This window comes from Arachis hypogaea, chromosome 1 (assembly GCF_003086295.3).
Source record: "Arachis hypogaea cultivar Tifrunner chromosome 1, arahy.Tifrunner.gnm2.J5K5, whole genome shotgun sequence".
Taxonomy (NCBI): domain Eukaryota; kingdom Viridiplantae; phylum Streptophyta; class Magnoliopsida; order Fabales; family Fabaceae; genus Arachis; species Arachis hypogaea.
This window is the reverse complement of record NC_092036.1, coordinates 2,092,573-2,116,811: the sequence shown is the minus strand read 5'-3', so window position 1 is coordinate 2,116,811 and position 24,239 is coordinate 2,092,573. Positions and strand designations below refer to the sequence as shown.

At 35.0% G+C, this 24,239-nt stretch overlaps 1 protein-coding gene across 6 annotated transcripts in view; it reads left to right on the top strand.

The window, feature by feature from the left end:
- Window positions 1–20,245, top strand: part of LOC112789916 (uncharacterized) — a 35,609-nt gene extending 15,364 nt beyond the window's left edge. For 2 of the 6 annotated variants that reach the window (XM_025832089.3, XM_072235347.1), the window contains exons 8-18: window positions 1,815–1,951; window positions 2,074–2,167; window positions 2,775–2,840; window positions 3,059–3,281; window positions 4,064–4,165; window positions 4,730–4,815; window positions 6,087–6,209; window positions 18,304–18,373; window positions 18,469–18,560; window positions 19,457–19,561; window positions 19,932–20,245. In XM_025832089.3, coding sequence (XP_025687874.1) covers window positions 1,815–1,951; window positions 2,074–2,167; window positions 2,775–2,840; window positions 3,059–3,281; window positions 4,064–4,165; window positions 4,730–4,815; window positions 6,087–6,209; window positions 18,304–18,373; window positions 18,469–18,560; window positions 19,457–19,561; window positions 19,932–20,048 — 1,215 coding nt within the window. In that variant the 3' untranslated portion in view covers window positions 20,049–20,245. Of the gene's footprint in view, window positions 1–1,814; window positions 1,952–2,073; window positions 2,168–2,774; window positions 2,841–3,058; window positions 3,282–4,063; window positions 4,166–4,729; window positions 4,816–6,086; window positions 6,210–8,693; window positions 8,863–9,565; window positions 10,593–18,303; window positions 18,374–18,468; window positions 18,561–19,456; window positions 19,562–19,931 lie in introns of those variants that run through there. The other 4 variants (XM_072235367.1, XM_025832101.3, XM_072235356.1 and 1 more) reach the window with 3 other exon arrangements.
- The last annotated feature ends 3,994 nt before the right edge of the window (window positions 20,246–24,239 follow it).

Here is a 24,239-nt window from a genome sequence, read left to right as displayed (position 1 = left end):
CCCTGACAATTGAAAAATACTTTTAAGTTTCTGATCTTCACAAAAATTGGACAGATCAATCCCTCCGTCTAAATGTCTCCGTCAGGGACTGATCCGTCCAAATTTTGTAAAGGTCAGAGACTTAAAAGTATTTTTTAATGGTCAAAGACAAAAATGTCAGGGACCTATTTGTCCTTTTTTCTATTTTTTTTTATTTTTGAAACCAAAAATCGAAAGGTTTGATTTTAATTTAAATTATTTGAAATCATAAATTCAATGGTCCGATTTTTATATTTTAAAATTTTTAATTATTTGAAAAGTAAAATCGGAGAGGCTGATTTCAACTTTAAAAATATTTTCATTTCTAAAATTAAAAATTAGAGGGTTTGGTTTTAGTATTATAAAATTTTTTTAATGTTTTTTAAACTAATCGAATGATTCGATTTGTGATTTGTGAATAGCCACATCAATGAGATACACTTTTATACATCACATGTGTGCATTTCACGCATTGGTTGCCCATAAAAAATTACTTTGCATTAATTTGATGAGATAAAGTTTGTTAATTTTTTTGGTATGTAAAAGGAGGGTTCTAAGAAGAGAAGAAGCAATTTTAAAAGTTCATAAAAACCAATCAAGACTTGCTGAATAACATAATTAAATCTAATTATTGTGCTTCTCTTCGCTTATCTTGCATTGTTTTAGATACCAAAATTATGACGTAGAAATGAGAAAATGGGAATTTTACATAATAGCAAAGATGAAATTATTAAATAACTTTTTTTAAGGATTACAATTTCTCTCTTGTTGTATACAAGGAGAAAATTCTTTCAAAGAAAATAAAGAAAGTCTCTAATGTTAGAACGGTAAATGACGATATGGAATAAGAAAATGGTTTTTACACTAAAATCAACCATTAAAATCAATCACCAGAGTATAATATATATTAAAATATAAAATATACATTAAAAATAAATTAAATTACACATATATGATCTTAGTGTATAAAATAATATTTTTGCTCTTATTTATATAGTTGAATGCTTTCATTTTCATCCATCCAAAAATAAATAAATAAATCACACAGTAGAAAATGGTTGATAGCTACAAACTAAGAGACTAATGTCAGCTACATTACACATTTTCACACTACAGTAGACTACTTTTTTTTTTTTTTACTAGAATAGCTTTTACACATTTTTACAATTTAAATTAATTTCATATATTAAAGAATAGAAAAAAGTGAAATGTATATTAGATAAAAGACATTTATCTTAATATCTTAAGATTTTGAGTTAAATATAGGGCTTGTTTAGGTGAACTTTTAAGAAAAGATCTTTTTTCGAGTTATCTTTTTTTAAAAGATCTTGTAGAGAAGTAAAAGTAATTTTATGTTTGGATATTTCACGTAAAAAAGTCTTTTTATCTATCAATATGTTTGGGTATAACAATTTAAAAGTACTTTTTTGTTTATTTATTACATGAAAAACATCTTTTTTTTAAGGAAAAAATATCTTTTAAAAAAAGATGTAAATTACAGTTTCTCAAAAAAGATATTTTTTTATTTTACTAGTGTTTTTACTCTTACTACTAGAAATTTGTCAAACACGTTAAAAAATAAAAAAAGATCTTTTTTATTAAAAAAAGATTTTTTTTAACAAAATAATGGCGCTAAAACATGTACACGATGTCTTCTGAGGTTTCATCTTGTTTGCTCTGACTTGAATTTTAATGTGTACCTTCTTGATGTTTCTGCGGAAGTTAAAGCTCCTAGCTTTGGCCAATAAGTAGTATCAAAGCCGATGTTATTATTCTTCTAACATAATTTGTTATAGATTGAAAGTGAGAATAAGGTGGTGCCTGTTTATTCTTTGGATGCTGAGTTTACAAGGCCATCGTGGGTTTTTGGTTTCAACTCCTATGAATTTGTTCCAAGTCATGACCAGAGAAACAAAATCATTTGTAGTTACAGGTCATTCTAATAACTCTTGTATCTGCAAAGCTTTCTCTTTGGTCTTTTCTATTGAATAAATATAAATAAATAATTTATTAGAGACTGATTTGAGATATTACTTTTTTCGATTGTATTTTCAGGCAGCAAGGGCGGTCTTATCTTGGAATGATTGATGATGCGCAGGGCTCAAAACTAACTCTGCTTCATATTCCTTTCACTAATATAGACAACATTGTAATTTTCAAAACTTACTATTGCTTCTATGTTTTTGGTTAAATTAAGAATAACATTTTAAATCAATCTTTAAAGTAATAAAGAGTTGAGCACTAATTTGACCACTAGAATTTGTTGGAGACTTTAAAGTTGCGTTTGTTTATAAAAACAGGACACTGAGACAAGGATATAGAGACATAAAATCGTGTTTGACAGATGAGACATGAAGAAAGACACTGAATTAGTATATTTTGTGTCTATCCTAATAGGAAGGACACAGAGACACTAACAAGGGACACGACTTATTTTTTATTTTTTCTTTTATTATGTTTGTTAATTTTTCATAATTATATTTTTTTATTATTGTATTTTTCTTCTCAAATTTTTTAAATGAAAAGAAATGAGAATAAATTGAATTTTCATAATTTGTTCTAGTTTATCACCAAATAGAATAGAAGAACACAAAATTTTGTGTCTCTGTCCTTTATGTCTTGTCTTGTCCTGTTCTAAAAAACAAACGCAGAACTATAAATTTCTTATAACCTGTTGTAGAGTATTACTAGTAAATTAATTAAGTAGCTTATCTTCAAAATGACAAAATTTAAGTTGTGGAACCATACCATTGCAGACATTTGGTAATGACTCCCTATTTGTTGAGGGAGCTTCCCCAGTTCATCCATCATCAGTGGCCAAGGTGAGTCAAAATTTCAAAATAAAAAAAAAAATTGTTACGTGCACACCAAAAATCAACCACCAAATTAGTCACTAAGTCTTTGTATATGAATATCGATATTGTTTAATTCATTTTCAATATGTATTCTATATGGGTGGCTAATTTGGTGGCTGATTGAATAAATAAATGCAAAAATAAAAGTAAGAATTTAAATTTGATATAGCTGTGTTGCTCTTCAGGTGACTTTAGATGATGATAAATCAGAAGTAGTCAACTTCAATATCATATGGTCCTCCTCACCTGACAGCTTAAAATATAGTTCATATATCAGTAAGCCAGAGCTGATTGAATTCCCAACTGAGGTTCCTAGTCAAAATGCTTATGCATATTTCTATCAACCAACTAATCCTTTTTACCAACCTAATCAAGGAGAAAAGCCTCCTCTGTTACTGCAAAGCCATGGTAAATCACTAAATCTTCTTCTTATAGAAAAAATGGTCACCATTATTTTAGTTACTTCATTTGACCTTACATTCTTAAACAATATTACAATTTACTATTCCCTTCCCCAACCAAAATTCATGTATGATTTTTTATGTAATTGTTACAGAAATATTTGGTAACCAAAGAAAATTAGTAAAAAACAGTCATAACTTGTCTTATTTAGTATTCATTAATTGTTGCGATAATTAATAAATGCTAAATAAAGTAAATTCCGGCTGTTTTTTTGTCTCATTAGCATTAGCGCTGTCTCATATTGTTACTTGACCAACAAGGAACTGAAACTGGCACGAGAGTTGGTTAGTTAGTTAGTTCAACAAGTTTGTTAAGATTTATTTTTCTCTCATTATTGTGTCACTTTCAATTGAGGAAGTGAGTCTTATCGCTCTTTTTGTTAAGATTTTGTTATAAATGTATTTTGAATTGAGAGTATAATCTTCCAAATGATATTATCAATTTCAGAGATGTCATACCTTTTGTGCTACTGTTATTTGGTAAAATTTTAACGCTTAATATATAGTAAGTGATGACATTAGGGGTCTCAAGTATATAAAAGTTGAATGTTAATCAACTGAAATAAATTTATCAATTTTTCTCAATTGAAAGTGGAGTACTTATTTATTAATTATTATAGTTAATTTTGGAAACCGGTTATGTGTGGTTGACTCGATTATTCTCTTAGCTAATAATTGAGCTAATTAGCTACTTTTATATTGTTTCTATTTTGTTTTAATATATTTCAGGAGGACCAACTTATCAAGCACATGGAATTTTGGATTTGAACATTCAATATTGGACTAGTAGAGGTTGGGCATTTGCTGATGTTAATTACGGTGGTAGCACTGGTATGCTTCTTAATTTGGTTATATTCATTTTGCTCAGTTGTAGCATGTTATGTCTTTGAACAGGAAGAACTAAAATTTATTAAGGTTTAATTACTCCGTTCGTCTTTATAGTTTTACAAAATTTGTAATTAGTTCTTATACTTTTTTTCCTTTTAATTGGGCCTATATTTTATAATTAGGTCCTTGCTAGTGTAAAAAAAAGTTAGAACTAATTAAGGTGAAAATTCAGGTGAAGTCGACTTCACGTGAAGTTGATATCTGAGAACTGTTAAATGAAAATTTAGTCAAATCAGTCAGATCAGTTAACGGCTCTTAGGTATCAACTTCACGTGAACTGAACTGCATCTGAGTTTCCACCACTAATTAAATCTTTAACCACATTTTTTTAAAGGAATATTCCGTTAATTTTAACATTTTTAACACGAAAAGGACCTGATTACAAAATTAAAAACAGTATAGAGACTCAATTTAAAAAAATTATAAAAATTTAATTACAAATTTGGTAAAACTATAATCACTGATAAAGTAATTAAACCTTTTATTAACTATAAAATTTTTCGGAAGGTTATGGCAGGAAGTACAGAGAACGGCTTTTGGGACAGTGGGGAATAGTTGATGTCAATGACTGCTGTAGTTGTGCTAAATATTTGGTAATTATTACTAACTGTTTTTCTTTATCATTTAATACAATTGTTTAGAGCTAATGTACCTTTTGATCTCCGAGATTGTCGTATGAAGTAATTTTTGATGTTTCTAAAATAACCAGCTAAATCTCTTCTCCAATAGTTCTTGACCAAATTTCTATCCCACAAGCTGTTAGTATAATGAACTAAATGCCACTATGGTGCTATAATGTTGCTTGGCGCAAATATCTTTTAATTTTATTCAATATAAAGTTTAAAATTAGTCTATAGAACTTAATTAAATCAAAATTGGTGAACACCAATTAAGTCGCATAAACCAACTTTGTAAACCATATCAACCACCATTAAAATGTACCACATATACTACAAGTTATATTAGAACGACAGAGACTAGAAGAAAGAGATTGAGAGACTGAAATTAAAATGTATTGTGTTTGGTGTAAAATATACATAATTTAGTTATTTATCAATATTTTGTTTGATTTAAGATAAATAAAAAATTAAAATAAGTAAAACTAATTAAATATCTTTGTTAATTTAAAAAAAGAGGGGATTTTTAGAAAAAGTTATTAAAATTTGAGTAAATGCCCCTCATCGGTCCCTAACCATTTGTCCGATGGACTTCTCACCCCCTAAGAAATCTAAAAACCCAAATCGGTTCCTATCTACTATCTACTTTGATATATGTATGTTCCAGTCCTTGCAACTGGTTCCGAGCATGTCACTTGCTGATGTGTCAGTAACTTGTCCACGTGGGTTTCTCTCCTTCATAATTGAGACAAATCGCTCCCTGGGACCTTTGTTGAAACGTTGCCTTTATGAAGGAGAGAAACCCACGTGGACAAGTTACTGACACATCAGCAAGTGACATGCTCGGAACCAGTTGCAGGGACTGAAACGTACATATATCAAAGTAGACAAGGACTAATTTGGGTTTTTAGATTTCTTAGGGGGTGAAAAGTCTATCGGACAAATGGTTAGGGACCGGAAAGAATATTTACTCTTAAAATTTTAGTCTTCGTTTCCAGAAATTTCAGTTTCCGGTGTCTTTACTATCTGAAAGTACTGAAAAGATTAAAATTTTGTGTCCCAAAACTGAAATTTTAGTTTCTGACCACCAAATACAAAACTGAGATCTAGTCTCCTAGTCTCAGTCCCTAAACACAAATGCTACTTTAAGCACTTTATAAAGTTAGAGACTATCAATCAACTCTTATTTAAGGAGTCAAAGTGAACATTATCTTCTTGCGGTTTAAGTAATGGTTTTACCTTTGCAGGTGAAGAAGGAGAAGGTAGATGGGGAGCGTCTTTGCATAACAGGGTGCTCTGCTGGTGGATACACTGCCTTAGCTGCGCTTGCTTTTAGGGATACTTTTAAGGCTGGAGCTTCTTTGTTCGGTGTGAGTACCTCTCCTCATTCTTGTGATTTTACCTTTATTATCCATGGGTATAGAGCTTATGTGATTTTTGAATTGTCATAATGAGTTCACGTTTGTTGTTTTAAAATGACATTTATTTTAATTGAGTTTGATTAGACTTATGGTTAACTCATTAGTCAACTTAAACAAGTATCGTGGTTCAAATCTTTGCCTCCTGCATGCCGGGGGATATCGAGAGAGACCAGGAAAAACAAAAAATAAATGGCATTTATTTTTTCTTTATGAAAATTGCCTAAGTAATTACAGGAGAAATAAAAAGTTTATTTATATGTATGTATGGTAATTAAAAAGATTTTTTCTAAAATAAAATAAAATTTAGGACTTGTTTGGAAGAGTTTATAAGAAAATATATTTTTTTGAATTTTTTTAAGATTTTATAAAAAAATAATTTATATTTAGATATCTCATATAAAAAAATTTATTAGTTATATATTATGGATACAATAATATACAAATATTTTTTTTGTTTATTTATTATGTAAAAATTATTTTTTTAGAAAAAAATCTTTTTAAAAAGATGTAAATTATAATTTTTCAAAAAATATATATTTTTATTTTTTTAGTGTTTTTATTTTTACTATTTAAAATTTGTTAAATATGTTAAAAAATAAAAAGATCTTTTTTTCATTTGAAAAAAAAAATCATTTTCTATCAACTTAGGGTGTGTTTGGGAAACCCGTTAGAAGGGAAGAAGCACGTTTAAATTTCTTGAAAGTTTCAACTTTTGATTTGGCAAATTTTTTTCTCATGAACGCAGAAGTGATTCTGCTGCCAAAACCAGCGTTTACAAGAAGCAACTATTTTTAGCTTCTGCGTTTTCTTAACGGGCTTTTAGCCATAGATACTAACCTTTTATTTACTTTTTACCAACTTTATCCTTTGTATATGTTATTGTATTATTTATAAAATTCTTGTTATTTCTATTTATATGAGATCTAATTTTCTATTATTTATTATTTTTATTTTTTTAACTATTTGTTTGACATTATACACTTTTATAATCGTGATTTTTATGTATTATGTTTGTTATTATCTTTTTATAATATGATTTATTAATTCTATTAGTTAAGTAAATTAAATAAAAAAATTAACTGTAAATAATAATAATAGTAAAAAATTATAACATACTAAAAAAAGAGTACTAAAAATATATTATATAAAAAGATCATTAAGAACTTTTAGATTTGTTTCAATCACTTAATTTTTTTTTATTATTTTCAGTACTATCTTTTATAATTGTAATTCTCCTATACTATATTTTAGTGTAATTTTTTATAATATAGATTATGATTCCATTAAAAAAGATAAATTAAATAAAAAATTAATCATATATAATAATAAAATCATAAACGTTGGATTTGAAATTAATATTAAGAATAAGATTATTGAGAGTAGTAGAATAAGAGTACTGTTACGGTGGGTAACCGGAGATTAATAAGATAGATGGCGTTTGGTGGCCCAAGTGTATGAAGGAGGAGGGCTCCGGATGAATCTGCGACTCGGGAGGCTCCGTCCGACTTGTGCTCGCGAGTGAATGGGGGGTGGTACCTGCAAAGACACTCCGATGCCTAAGTTAGCAAGAGTGTAAGCAGGTCTAGAGAGTATTGGGCTTAGAGATACCTGAGGGGTGTCAGTGTATTTATAGTGGTGAGCCAATAACCACCGTTGGAGTAGTGCCGTATCTTTAGGATGTTAACCGTCCCCATTATCTTGGGGAGGTTAGGATATGGCTTTATGAAGTGGTTAGAGAGATTTTAGGGGCGGTTACTCATTTGAATGAGTGTTTATCTGCCAGCTGATCTCACATCCGACTTCTTCAGACCAAGTCGTGGTTGATACCGACTTCTTACGTGGAGGTCGGTACTTAGCTAGGCTTAACCCTTCAGATTAGGCCTTTTAGTTGGACCTGGGCCCTTGCATTGGGCCAGGGTATGAACAGTGCCCCTACTTGAGTCCAAATTTTCTTTAAAGTTTGGGTTCAAGTATTTAACTCGGGTTCGTAGTCGACTTGTTTGGAGGAAATACGGGTTTTAGAAACCGACGTGATTTTCGCGACCTTTTGTTTCTGACAGTTACGTCAGTTCAAGCGTCGTGTCCGTTGGGGAAGTGTTAAGGGCTTTGGTAACGGTGCAATCTCATTAATGACCGCTCCGTTTTTACCATTATGCCCCTTAGCGTGTTTATAAATACTTTCCCTCTCTTTCATTTTTCCGTTTCTGCAATCTTTCAAACTTCTTCTTTCCTTGCTCGTGCTGTATTCTTGTGTTTGAAGATTTCTGTTCTCTCCAACCTTCATTTCTCGGATAAATGTTAGTTTTGTTTCTTTCATGTCATGCCTCGTGTTTGCATGCTTGGTTTTGTGGGTGGATAGGTTGGTCTGTAGATTTTGGCTTCGTATTCCTCTCTTTAGGGATTGATTTTCTTTTTCTTTTTCCCTTTTTGTAGGTTTCTGTCGTCTTTTATATAAACAAAAATGGCTTCTGTAGACGTTCTTTCTCAATGGGTTGATGTTACGGTCCTTGGGGAGGAACCGTTGGTCGATGCTGAGTTTATCACTCATCTTCGTACTCATCACAGGCTCTGTACTTCGGAGGAGGACGAGCCAAAATATGAACTGATAATCCCGGGTCCGGAAGACCGGGTTTGTTTCGGGAGAGAAAATGAGGCGGCCCCTCATTTTTTTTTATGTATGAATGTATGATCACCCGCTTGGGTGTTTTTCTTCCTTTCTCGGATTTCGAGATATCTGTTTTGCACCACTGTAGAGTTGCCCCTACTCAACTTCACCCCAACTCTTGGGGTTTTTTGAAGATCTATCAGTTTATTAGCCACGCTCTGGACTTTCCGACCTCTTTGAGGATTTTCGTCTTTCTTTTTCATATGACTAAGCCCTTTAGTGGGCTAAACAACAAACAGCAATGGGTATCCTTCCGAGCCATACAAGGTCGGAGGATTTTCACCCTTTTCGACGAATCTTTTCATGACTTCAAAAACTATTTTTTCAAAGTTCAAGCCGTAGAGGGTCACCACCCCTTCTTCCTTGATGAGCACTCTTCCCCTCGCTTCCCCCTTTATTGGCTGGAGGCCTCTCCTTGCGAAAAGTATGGTCTAGATGACCTAGACGAGGTGGAGGCGGCCATTGTGGGGTTTTTCCGAGAAGCGTGGGGGAGGGCCCCATACTTGGATACTAGGAAAATCCTCCAGGGGACACCGACTTTTGTTCAAACTTGCATAGGTAGTGCATGCATTACTTATTTCCGAGTTGTTTCTGCCGACTTGTATTTTACCGACTTGTAACTTGGTTGTTTCTTTTGTAGATATGGCAAAGAAGAATGCTCAGGAGTCCTACCAGAGGGTCCAGGAGGCTAAAGCGAAGTCCCGGGCTAGGGCCGGGAGTGCCAAAGCAGTCATCTCTCCTCCTCCTCCTCCTCCTCCTTCTAGGAATGTGGGCACTCCCTCTCAACCCATTATTATTTCTTCCTCAAGTTTGTCTCGACCACTCCCTTCTGCCCAGCTTCTCTCCGAGCCAGAGAAGAAGAAGCGTAAGACTTCAGAGTCTGGCTCTTCTTGGGATGGTGGGGTTAAGGCGGATGCTCTTGCATTCGTCCGAAAGAACATCTATCCTTTTATAAATATGGATGATGTTTCTGTTCGGAATCACCTCACCACTCTAGCCGAGGAGAGTTTTTAGGGCGGCAGGTGTTTGTGGCAAACTTTTGGACATCTTCGAGAAGACTCCCCTCAGCTCTTTGAGGGCAACCTCGAAGGTTGAGGAGCTGGAGGGAAGGCTTCTTGTTTTTCAAAAACACGAGAGGGAGTTGAAGGAGGAAAGAGATAAATTGAGGGAGGAGAGAGATAGCCTCCGGGAGAAGGAGAGCCAGCTGCAGGCCCAACTTAATATGGAGGCGAATCTGAGGAAGGCAGCCCAGGAGAGTTACCAAAGTTTATTTCGAGATATTGTGGCTGTGAGGAAGGATTTGCTGAACTCTCGGAATGCTTATGCCGAGTTGGAGGACTCTATCGCTGAGGGCGCTGAGGAGTCTTGGAGAATTTTCTTGGAGCAAGTCAGAGTTATTGCTCCCGACTTGGATCTTTCTCCTCTTCATCCTGACAAGGTAGTTATTGATGGCGCCATCGTTGATCCTCCTGTCCCCGAGGTTGTTTCTGAGTCAGACTTGAAGACTCGGGGGCAGAGGATCATTGAGTCTCCTCCTCGTTCCCGAGATGCTCCGGGTTCTTCGGCCGTTCATCCGACTTCCTCTTCAGCTCCTCCTCCTGGTCCTGGTGGCGCTCCTCCCGAGTCTGGCGGTGGTGATTCCTCTACTCCTTTGAAAAAATGACTCCTATTTTTTATGGCTATATGGGGGCCCGGCCTGTGGGTCCCCCTTTTTTAAACTTATTTATATGTTTGTGTTGGTGGTTGTGAGAACGATTTCGTTTGGCCTTTTAAGGCCGTAAACAAAATATTTCTGGCAAGTGCCCTTTTTAAACAAGGGCGTAGGAAAATAAATGCCCTTTTTTGGATAAGGGTTCTAAGTTACCTTGTGCGTGCATGCTTTCCTGTTTTCGATATGTTTGATCTTTTCGGAAAGAACCTTTTTGTTGGCTTGCATTGTTTTCTCGAGCCTTTTTCGTTCAAGGGCTTTTATGCAGCCTTTAAACTTTTTCTAGGTTTTCTAATCTCTTTTGTTATCCTTTATACTCAACTTTGCTTTAGTGAGTTTTTATGACTTAGGTTATTTTTGTGATGCGTTTTTCATCTACTCGGAGTGTTTCCGAGTTTGTCTACTCGGGTTCTTGTCTCGACTTACGAGTCGGACTGTCCCCGAGTTTGTTACGATCAACTCATACAACCTCTTTACACCGACTTGTGCCTCGTCGTTTTATCCTGACGACCATCTTAGGTCGGTTCATGGGATTTTCACGTTTTGTCGAGCTTAAGTCGGTGCGTTTCGTAGAAAAACTTAGATAAATAAAGAAGGATATTGTAAGAGATATTGTAAATGAAAAAGATCTTTATTAATTGGGAAGGTACCTTTTTGCTACTAAGGGTCTTGATAGCCTATTTCCCTTAGCCTCTACTGTGATGCCTCGTTAAAAACCCTTCTCCAGAAAAAACCCTTTTTGGGTAAAAATCATGAAGTTGGGAAAAGAGTACATCAGGGAGTAGAGTTCGCTTTTAACTGTAGTACCTTTTCATATTACAAGCATGCCACGACCTCGGTAGCTCAGTGCCATCCAGGTCGGTTACTTTATAATAACCTTTTCCTAACACTTCCTTGATTTTGTATGGCCCCTTCCAATTTGCGGCGAGCTTTCCTTCTCCTGATTTGTTGACTCCAATGTCGTTTCTGATGAGGACCAAGTCATCCGAGACAAATGTTCTTCGAATGACTTTCTTGTTGTATCTAGTAGTCATCCTTTGCTTTAATGCCGCTTCTCTTATTTGGGCACCTTCTCGGACTTCGGGGAGCAAGTCGAGCTCCTCTTTGTGCCCCTGTATATTTCCGACCTCGTCATGGAGAATTACCCTTGGGCTTTGCTCATTGATTTCTATTGGAATCATGGCTTCTACGCCGTAGACTAGTCGGAAGGGTGTTTCTCCTGTGGCGGATTGGGGGGTTGTCCTATAAGCCCATAACACTTGAGGGAGCTCTTCAGCCCAAGCTCCCTTCGCTTCCTGTAATCTCTTCTTTAGTCCTGCCAGTATGACCTTGTTAGCTGCCTCGACTTGCCCATTGGCTTGTGGGTGTTCCACCGAGGTAAATTGGTGCTTGATTTTCAGACTGGCTACTAGACTTTTGAAGGTGGCATCGGTAAATTGGGTTCCATTGTCTGTAGTGATGGAATAAGGTATTCCATACCTTGTGATGATGTTTTTGTAGAGGAATCTGCGACTTCTTTGAGCGGTGATAGTGGCTAATGGTTCTGCTTCTATCCACTTTGTGAAGTAATCTATTCCCACGATCAAGTATTTGACTTGTCCTGGTGCTTGGGGATAAGGACCTAACAAATCCATTTCCCATTTTGCAAAAGGCCAGGGAGAAGTGATACTGATGAGCTCTTCTGGCGAAGCTACGTGGAAATTTGCATGCATCTGACATGGTTGGCATTTTTTCACAAAGTCTGTGGCATCTCTCTGCAAGGTCGGCCAATAGAATCCTGCTCGGATCACTTTTCTGGCCAGCGACCTTGCTCCGAGATGGTTTCCGCAGATCCCACTATGTACTTCCTCCAACACCTCGGTGGTTCTTGAGGTCGGTACGCACTTTAGCAATGGCGTTGATATCCCTCTTCTGTAAAGGACATTTCTTACCAAAGTATAATGTTGTGCTTCCCTTCGGATCTTTTTAGCTTCTTTCTCCTCCTTAGGGAGGATGTCGAATTTCAGGTATTCGACTAAGGGATTCATCCATCCGAGGTTTAAACCGACTACCTCAAGCACCTCTTGTTTATCTTCTGTTTTTGATACCGAGGGCTCTTGGAGGGTTTCTTGGATCAGGCTTCTGTTGTTTCCTCCTGGTTTGGTGCTTGCTAACTTGGATAGGGCATCCGCTCTGCTATTTAGATCCCGAGTTATGTGTTTAACCTCGGTTTCTGCAAAGCGCCCGAGGTGCTCCAATATTTTTTCCAAGTACCTCTTCATATTAGGGTCCTTTGCCTGATATTCTCCGCTTATTTGGGAGGTCACCACTTGTGAGTCGCTGTAAATCATCACCTTTGTAGCACCAACTTCTTCTGCTAACTTTAATCCGGCGATCAAGGCTTCATATTCTGCCTGATTATTTGAAGCCGGAAATTCAAATTTTAAGGAGACCTCTATCTGGGTTCCTCTTTCATCTACCAATATTATGCCTGCGCCGCTCCCTGTTTTGTTGGAGGATCCATCTACATAGAGTTCCCATGTAGTCGGCTTTTCCTCTTGATCTCCTGCATATTCTGCTACGAAGTCGGCGAGGCATTGGGCTTTAATTGCTGTCCGAGTTTCATATCTCAAATCGAACTCGGAGAGCTCTATTGCCCATTGGACCATTCTCCCTGCAACATCCGTCTTTTGGAGGATTTGCTTCATGGGTTAGTTTGTGCGGACTCTTATTGTGTGAGCTTGAAAGTAAGGTCGTAGCCTTCGTGAGGCTATCACTAAGGAGTAAGCAAACTTTTCTAGTTTGTGGTACCTTAGTTCAGGGCCTTGTAGGACCTTACTGATGAAGTAGACCGGGTGTTGTCCGACCTCGTCTTCTCTAATCAGGGCTGATGAGACAGCCCTGTTTGCTACGGATAGGTATAGGACGAGGTCTTTTCCCGGTACTGGTCGGGTTAAGATAGGAGGTTGACTTAGGAATCTTTTGAACTCTTGGAATGCCTCCTCGCATTCCGAAGTCCATTCAAATTGGCATCCCTTTCTTAATAAGGAAAATAGTGGAAGGGATTTTAGTGCCGATCCTGCCAAAAATCTGGAGAGGGCTGCAAGTCGGCTGTTGAGCTGTTGAACCTCTCTCAAACAAGTCGGGCTTTGCATTTCTAGGATGGCTCTGCATTTGTCGGGATTGGCCTCAATCCCTCTTTGTGTTAGCATGAATCCTAGAAATTTTCCTGCTTCCACCGCGAAGGCGCATTTTGCGGGATTTAGTCTCATCCCATGCAACCTTATAGTGTTGAAGACTTGTGAGAGGTCGGATAAGAGGTCGACTTCTTGCTTGGTTTTTACTAACATGTCATCGACGTATACTTCCATTAGGCTCCCTAGATGGGGGGAAAACACCTTATTCATAGGCCTTTGATACGTGGCTCATGCATTCTTTAGTCCGAATGGCATGACCACGTAGCAATAGTTGGCTTTGGGTGTGATGAATGATGTTTTCTCCTGGTCGGGTTCATACATCGGGATTTGGTTATATCCCGAGTAGGCGTCCATGAAAGATAAGTATTGGTACCCCGAGCTGGAGTCCACCAGGGTATCAATACTCGGTAGGGGATAAGGGTCCTTAGGACATGCCTTATTTAAGTCGGTATAGTCGACGCACATTCTCCATTTACCATTCTGTTTTTTGACTAGCACTACATTGGCTAGCCAAATTGGGTATTTGACCTCTCTAATAAAGCCGGCTTCCAGGAGCGCCTGTACTTGCTCTTCTACTATTAAGGCTCGTTCCGGGCCGAGCTTGCGTCTTCTTTGCTGTACAGGTCGGGACCCTGGGTAAACCGAGAGCCTGTGGGACATGAGCTCGGGATCAATCCCAGGCATGTCGGAAGCCTTCCATGCGAAGAGGTCAGAATTAGCTCTTAGGAGTTCACCCAACCTTTGTTTTAGGGTTTCCCCTAGGTTGGCTCCTATGTAAGTGTTTTTTCCTTCCTCCTCACCGACTTGTATCTCCTCGGTTTTTCCTCCCGGTTGGGGTCGCAGCTCTTCTCTGGTCCTTGTGCCGCCTAGCTCTATGGTGTGGACTTCTTTGCCCTTTCCCCTCAGATTTAGGCTTTCGTTATAGCACTTCCTTGCCAATTTTTTATCTCCCTTCACCGTTGCTATTCCTCCTGGAGTCGGGAATTTCATGCAAAGGTGGGGAGTGGATACCACTGCTCCAAGGCGATTAAGGGTAGTCCTGCCAATTAAGGCATTGTAGGCTGACCCTTCGTCGATGACTATGAAGTCTATGCTTAGAGTCCTTGATTTTTCCCCTTTTCCAAAAGTGGTGTGAATGGGTAAGAATCCCAGTGGTTTTATCGGCGTATCCCCTAATCCGTATAGGGTGTCGGGGTAGGCTCTCAACTCTTTTTCATCTAACCCTAGCTTGTTGAAGGCGGGCTTGAAAAGGATGTCCGCCGAGCTTTCTTGGTCTACTAGGGTCCTGTGGAGATGGGCATTAGCTAGGATCATAGTTATCACCACGGGATCATCATGCCCGGGGATTATTCCTTGCCCATCTTCTTTTGTGAATGAGATAGTGGGGAGGTCGGGTGTCTCTTCCCCGACCTGATAGACTCTTTTGAGATATCTTTTGCGAGAAGATTTGGTGATTCCACCTCCCGCAAATCCTCCTGAGATCATAAGGATATGTCTCTCTGGGGTCTGTGGTGGTGGATCTCTTCTATCCATATCATCTCGCTTTCTCTTTCCGTGACTGTCCGACCTTTCCATGAGATATCTATCAAGTCGACCTTCTCTAGCCAGCTTTTCTATCACATTCTTAAGGTCGTAGCAGTCGTTAGTGGAGTGACCATATATCTTATGGTACTCGCAATAATCGCCGCGGCTTCCCCCTTTTTTATTTTTAATAGGTCTAGGGGGTGGCAGCCTTTCAGTGTGGCAAATTTCTCTGTATACGTCCACTATAGAAGTTTTTAGAGGAGTATAAGAGTGATACTTCCTGGGCCTTTCGAGACCGAGTTCTTCCTTTCTCTTGACTTCCCTTTCCTTCTCCTTAGATGAAGGAGGGGGTCCAGGTCGCCAACTCAGGTCCCTTAGTTTTGCATTTTCTTCCATATTGATGTACTTTTCAGCCCTTTCTTGTACATCACTTAGAGAAACGGGGTGTCTTTTAGATATGGACTGTGAGAAGGGACCTTCTCTAAGTCCATTGACTAACCCCATTATGACTGCCTCTGTGGGCAGGTCTTGGATCTCTAAACATGCTTTGTTGAACCTTTCCATATAGGCTCGCAGAGATTCTCCGACCTCCTGTTTTATTCCTAGGAGGCTCGACGCATGTTTTACCTTATCTTTCTGAATTGAGAACCTCATCAAGAACTTCCTTGAGAGGTCTTCAAAGCTAGTGATGGATCTCGGGGGAAGGCTATCGAACCACTTCATCGCTGCTTTCGATAAAGTGGTCGGGAAAGCCTTGCATCTCATAGCGTCGGAGGCATCAGCTAGATACATCCGACTTTTGAAGTTGCTTAGATGATGCTTTGGATCCGTGGTTCCATCATAGAGGTCCATATCAGGGCTTTTGAAGTTCCTCGGAACTTTTGCCCTCATTATGTCCTCGTTGAAAGGATCTTCTCCACCCGAGAGTTGGTCTTCTTGTTCGTCGCGGGAGTTGTGACTCTTGAGGGAGGATTCTAGCTGTAAGAGTTTTCTTTCTAACTCTTTTCGCCGCTCCATCTCCTCTTTAAGGTACTTTTCAGTTTCCTTTTGTTTCTCCCGCTCTTGCTCCAATTGTTCCAGGCGGCTATGAACTAATCCCATCAATTCAGCTACGTGGGATGGTCCGCCTTTTTCTGATTCACGCCCATCTGAGGAATTTACCTTCGGATTCTTCACTCCGGAGGTACCCTCTCTGTGTTGGTTGTTGTCCTCCTGGTGTTGGGCCAGGTCTTCATTGTCATTACCCATGTCTAGATTCTCTTGTTCAGAATCTGTTTCTACATGGCCTTCTTCGTGGGATCTATCAGCCATCTATGGATGATCTCTCGGGTCCCCGGCAACGGCGCCAATGTTACGGTGGGTAACCGGAGATTAATAGGATAGATGGCGTTTGGTGGCCCAAGTGTATGAAGGAGGAGGGCTCCGGATGAATATGCGACTCGGGAGGCTCCGTCCGACTTGTGCTCGCGAGTGAATAGGGGGTGGTACCTGCAAAGACACTCCGATGCCTAAGTTAGCAAGAGTGTAAGCAGGTCTAGAGAGTATTGGGTTTAGAGATACCTGAGGGGTGTCAGTGTATTTATAGTGGTGAGCCAATAACCACCGTTGGAGTAGTGCCGTATCTTTAGGATGTTAACCGTCCCCATTATCTTGGGGAGGTTAGGATATGGCTTTATGAAGCGGTTAGAGAGATTTTAGGGGCGGTTACTCATTTGAATGAGTGTTTATCTGCCAGCTGATCTCACATCCGACTTCTTCAGACCAAGTCGTGGTTGATACCGACTTCTTACGTGGAGGTCGGTACTTAGCTAGGCTTAACCCTTCAGATTAGGCCTTTTAGTTGGACCTGGGCCCTTGCATTGGGCCAGGGTATGAACAAGTACGATGTAAAAAAATACTAAAGTAACATTTAATACTTAAAAAATATAACATATTTGATTAAATATTCTTATATATATATATATATCTAAAATATATAATTTTTATTTTTATTTAAAAAAAATATTTTGTCTATTTTTATATGTTATTTTTATTTTAGTAAGTAAATATTAATTTTATTATAAAATTAACTAATAAAATCTATTTAAATATCTAAATTAAAACAATAGGATAATATAAAAAAAATCTAAGTTGATGTCCATTTTAGTAATTTTTTATCTAAAAGTGATTTTGAATGGTATAAGCCAAACAACATTTATTTTACTATAATCCATTTTGATACAAAAATTACCAAACATAAATCACTTTAACACAAACCTACTTTTGACCAAAATCAAGTTTGCAAAAAATACTGATGTAATCGCCGGAAGAGAGCTCCAATGATAGTAGAGAGCTCCAGCGACATTTCCGGCAACCTTCTTCTTTGTGTTCGTTGTTTCTTCTTCTTCAACACGTCGCTGCGTCCCCTTCTGCCATGGCAGCTGAAGAAGAAGACCACCATGCCACGCCGCTGCACCTCACCGCATTTTTCGTATTCGCTGCTTCTTCTTCAACATGCAGGTGCGTCCCCTTCTGCCATGACAGCACCTAGCCGCGTTTTCGTGTTAGCTGCTTCTTCTTCTTCAACACGCCATTGTGTTCTTTTCGCATCCCCTCCACCATGGTAGCACTTCACTGCTGCGTTCCCTTCTGCCATGGCAAAGAAGAAGAAAACGTTGCTGGATATGTCGTCGGAGCTCTCTTCTAACAGCCACATCAAGATTTTCCGTTTACTGTCATGTCATCTTTTTATGGTTGGGTGATTTTGTCAAATTTTAAAATCTTTTAGGGGATATTTTTTCAATAACAAAAATCAGGTACTATTTTGTTAATACTAGAATCTTTCAGGTACCGATTTGGTATTTACCTCAAAATAAACACTTAAACATATACCATTTTCAGTAGTTTGGTCAATATCAAGTACACAGTATAGCATATTATTTTCCTAACATTTGATGAAGGTGAATATTGTCCAACTTGCTTCTCTAACAGATAGCTGATTTGAACATGCTGAGTGAAGAATCTCTTAAATTTGAATCCCATTACAATGATAACCTTGTTGGTAAGTCATTGATGATCATTATAGCTCTTTTTCGTTATCATCACCATTTGCTTCACTTTCATTTGATTTTCACTGTATGTCATAACTGATTTCAGGAACAAAAAAGGAGTGCTTTGAGAGATCTCCAATCAATCATGTTGACAAATTTTCTTGTCCCATAATTTTATTCCAAGGATTGGAGGACAAGGTTAGTGACCTTGAAATCATTATTATTGTCCCTTTTGGTTATACTTGAAGGATTATTAGGAATAGATTTGGGTTGGTTTATAGGTACGATTAGGGAAAAAATGAAGGCTCAAAATGAGAATTTCAGTAGCCACTAAGAATTCATGTTGATTTTAACAACAATGCTACTGTAAACAAAAACAATTACCAAACTAGTTATTCTTATAAAATACATGTTAAAACATAAAATATACATTGAAAATAAATTAAATACCACACGTATTTGTGTATAAATACAGAGTGATTTATTTTTTTTGCATATAAAAAAATTGAATCAAACACACGTGAAATAAAGAAATTGACAAAGTAATAGTGTAAAATTTTAATTACTCTTGAATTAGAATAATAAAACTCATATATGAAAAAATTATAAATTTAATGATAATAAAAAACTCAGTTTTTCACTTTCTCAATATGTTCACTTTAATTAAGAAATATAAAAATGCTATATACACACTAAAAATTAACTATCAAATTAAGTACTATGTATTTGTGTATAAATATATGGATTTAGATTCTCTAAAGTTTGAATTTTATTTTAGAGAGTAAAGTGTAATTTCTCACCATTAATTTCATAGGTGGGACCAAGAATAAATATGAAAGAGAAACTATTCAAAGGTAGAAGATCATACTTTACTCTCTAAAGTGAAATTCAAACTTTAGAGGATCTAAATCCTAAATATATATATTATTTAATTTATTTTTTAATCTGTATTTTATATATCAATATATATTCTATACAAATGACTAATTTAGTAATTGATTTTTGATGTATCTAGAATATATTATGATTCTAACTAAATATATTTGAAAAGTTCTACAAAGATTGGTTTGATGAGTCTCTGCAATGTACCGCAGATTGTGCAGCCTAAGCAAGCACGAAAAATTTACCAAGCACTGAAAGAGAAAGGTCTCCCAGTGGCTCTTGTTGAGTATGAAGGAGAACAACATGGTTTTCGAAAGGTATATATATGCGCAAGTGAAGAATAATAAGCAGTTGTTTTCCTGTAAAATTGATAGCTGAAACTGTTAGATCCACTATAAATTTTACCGGAAGATAACTGCATGTTAGTTTTTACTATATGCGAATTTAATTAGGTAAAAATTCACATGCAACTATTTTTATGTGAAGTTGATGGTTGAAAACTATTAGATGGTTTGACATATTTGACTAAACTATTATTTAATATCTTTTAGCTATTAATTTCACATAAAAACAATTGCATGTGAGTTTTTTCTATATAGTTAGTTATATTTCTTGTAAAAATGAATGTCATATAGGAAACACTACCAGTGAATATATTCATCAATAATGGGTTCAAATTCAATGCAGGCTGAGAGCATTAAGTTTACACTTGAACAACAAATGGTCTTCTTTGCGCGATTGATTGGGAAATATAACGTTGCCGACGAGATTACTCCCATCAAAATTGACAACTTTGACACTTAACGGAGTCATGTAGTTTTTGCTTCATTTTCTTGAAGTTGATTAAGGATTTGTTTTGGTGAGTTTCTAAGAAAAGATCTTTTTTCGAGTTATTTTTTTAAAAGATCTTATAAAAAAAGTAAAAGTAATTTTATGTTTGGATATCTCATGTAAAAAGATCTTTTTATCTATTAATTGTGTTTGGATATAACAATATAAAAGTACTTTTGTTTATTTATTATATGAAAAACATCTTTTTTTTTTAAGAAAATTTTTTTTTAAAAAAAATATAAATTACAGCATCTCAAAAAAGATATTTTTTTTTCTAATACTTTTATTTTTATTACTATAAATTTGTCAAACATGCCAAAAAATAAAAAAAAATATTTTTTCAATATAAATTTTTTTTTATCAAAATAATGGCGTCCAAACAAATACTAAGTGTAATTTAGTCTTGTTTTTGTTCTAGAGATATATTGCATGTTTCCTAGAGTATTTGGCATCACACACGGATTACATTCTAGTATTCATAAAATGTAGAAAACCTAAACTTCTTCAACAATATTACTGATATGAATGTGTTTTATATGACCCATCTATTTTGGATAAAAACATAATTGATGTGCTTTTGGTCTGTTATATATATATATATATATATATATATATATATATATATATATATATATATATATTCCTCTTAAGAAGATAAACAAAAGGGAAAAAACTGAAAAAAAAAATAAAAGAGAGAAAGAGGAAGAAAAGAAATACTGATCATGGAGTGAAATTTTTTATACGACTATTATTTTAATATCTAAATTCTACCTTTTTTATTTTCCAATCAAATTGGATGACAATAAATCAATAAGTATATTATTTTCTGACTTTTTAATAATAATTTTATTTTCCTGCATCAAGAGTGTATTATTATACTCAAAGCACTAACTATTATCAATACAAAATATTTCAATATTTTTTTTATATCAAACATAATTTTAGTATGATCAAATTGTAACTTAAAAAAATTAATATGTTTTATATTTTTGGAATATTTTAAAGCGTTTCATATCGAATAGAATCAAATTCAATATTAATTAGCAGACTTGTTACACATATAAGTCTTTTTAACCTACAAGTCTTTTTGACCTACAAATTATACAAGTTGGACCAAATCCAATAAAAGGATCTCACCCATACAAGCGTGTTAACACACGCGCTACTCAATAACTCAATGGTTTTCATAGCATGCTCACTCACCATTATAAAAGGCGCATCTTCTTCTTGGATCAAAATCACAATCGTCGTTTTTTCTTCGCGTTTCTCCTCCTCTTCCTCCTCTTCCTTCTTCTTCTTCTTTGCGTTTCTCCTCCTTTTTCTTCGCATGTTACATCTTCATGGTCGTTTTTTTATTACTGTTGTTGTTGCTTAATTTTTTTCCTCTTTCTATGGATTTTATAACATTATGTATTTTTTCTTTTTTTGTTTAATTTTTTCCTCTCAAGAAGAATGATTAGAATATGAAATAAGAAGATGATCAAAGAAGAAGAAGCAGTGGAAGATGAGGAGGAGGAAGCGGTTGAATTATGCATAACTTATCAGCAAACATATACCAAAAATTCTTAAATTATACACCCGAATATTTTTGTGTTATACCCAAATTGGCTGCAAATACAAAAAAATGTTTCTTTTAATGCTGTATTTTTTTTTCTTATTTCTTTCTTTCTTTTAATTGAACAAATGTAAGTTCATCATCTTTCAAGTAATTTTGTACCATTATGTGTTTCTTTTTTTTTTTTGTTAAAAAATAAAACAAGAAGAAACTTGAGAAAATAAAACAAGAAAAAAAGATGAATAAGAAAAAAAAGAAGATAATGATAATGATGATGAAAAAGAAGAAGAAGAAACAGCAGAAGATGAGAAGGAGGGAGAAGAAGAGTTTTGAATTATGCAAAACTTATCAGTACACATACACCGACCCAAATATCTTCGTGTTACACCCAAATATCTTTGTGTTACATCCAAATACAGAAAAATATTTTCTTTAATGCAGAACTTTTACATTACATTCAATTCAAACCATCAACGATGAACAACAATTTTCACAAATAAAAATAACATTATTCACCTACAGAATCATAAACTACTAATGAAAATATTAACTAGAATCGAACCACACCTCAGCCTACTTGATTGGATTCAAAATAATCAATTTCGTTTTGGTTCAATTGTCAATCTGAACTTGAATTATTCATTATCTTCAACAACGAGATAATTGATGGTGGAGGAGAAGGAGGAAAAGAAATGAGAAAAAATTCCAATAAAAAAAGAATGAAGAAGAAGAGGAGGAGGAGGAGGTGGTGTTGGTCAGAAAGTAAAATAAGAAGAAACTTGAAAATGTAAAACAAGAAGGAAAAGATGAATAAAAAAAAAGAAGATGGTGATGATGATGAAAAAAAGAAAAAGAAGCAGCAGAAGATGAGAAGGAAGAAGAGAAAAAGTTTTGAATTATACAGAACTTAGCAACACACATACCAAAAATTCTTAAACAATACATCCAAATATCTTCGTGTTACACTCAAATCTGCTACAAATACAGAAAAGTGTTTCCTCTAATGCTGCATTTTTTTCTTCTTCTTTTTTCTTTATTTCTTTCTTTCTTTTAGTTGAATGAATGTAAGTTCATCATATTTCAAATAATTTTGTACTATTATGTGTTTCTTTTTCTTCTTCTTTGTTTGATTTTTTTGTTTTTATTTTTGTTAAAAGAGTTAAACAAGAAAAAACTTGAGAAGATAAAACAAGAAAAAAATGAATAAAAAAATGAATAAGAAAAAAAAAAGATAATGATAATGATGATGATGAAAATGAAGAAGCAGCAGCAGAAGATGAGGAGGAGGGAGAAGAAGAGTTTTAAATTATGTAGAACTTATCAACACACATACACCAAAAATTCTTAAACAATACACTCAAATATCTTCGTGTTACATCCAAATTTGCTGTAAATACAAAAAAATATTTTCTTTAATGCAAAAATTTTACATTACATTCAATTCAAACCATCAACGATGAAACATTATTCACTTACAGAATTATAAACTATTAACGAAAAAATTAACTAGAATCAAAACACACATAAGCCACTTGATTGAATTCAAAATAATAATCAATTTTGTTTTGGTTCAATTGACAATTTGAATTTGAATTATTCATTATCTTCAACAACAAGATAAGGAGGAGAAGAAATTTCAATAAAAAAAATAGAGAAAGAAGAGGAAGAGGTGATGTTACTAACGATGACAACAAAATAGAAGAACGTGCAATAACGGCACGAAGAAAAATGTGCGTATGTTGATTGAAATTTGTGAAATTAAAAAGCGCATGAAATGTGCGTATGTAAGACGCATGCATAAAAGTGATTTAGAAAAAAATTTGTATAAATTTGTATAGTAAAATAGTTTGTAAGTAAAGAATAATTAATTAATTAACACATCAAGTTAATACATAAATCAATACAAAATTATTACAACTTGATTCATAGTTATCCAAAAGGAATTGCTCATTAAAGTGCCTCAAAATGACCTACATTCCATTCAAAGACTAATGACTAATCAATAGCTTTCAATTGAATGCAATCGATTGAAGAGGAAGTGGATGGAATGTTTTTTATTGATGGGTTGGGGAGTAAGTAAAACATTTCTTAAATAAGCATTTTCATTCTACAAATGCAATCTAGGAAATGAAATTGATACAAATGAGTTACATTCCATTTTAGTTTCTAATATTGACGAGTTGTATTGATTTAGTTTTTAATTTTTTAATTATTATAATTTAATTTTTAAAATTAAAAAAATGTATTAATATAATTTTTTGTGTATTTTCTATCGTCGGAACTCAACATCATTAGTGGCGTAGCTCAAGTCTGGTCATGCTAGATATATTAAAACAACGTGATATACGTTTCAGCGCTAAAAAAAACACTAAATGATATCGTTTGAGGGTTTGAACAATACTAAAATGTTATATTCTTTTTTTTAATATTGTTCAAATCTTGAAATAACATCATTTAGTGCTCTTTTAGTATCAAAATGTATATAACATATAACATTATTTTAATATATCTAACATAATAAGACTTAAATTATTTCATTAACAACATTGATAAAAAGTGACTATATTAGTGTATTTTTTTAAATCTAAAAAATTAAAATGATAACAATT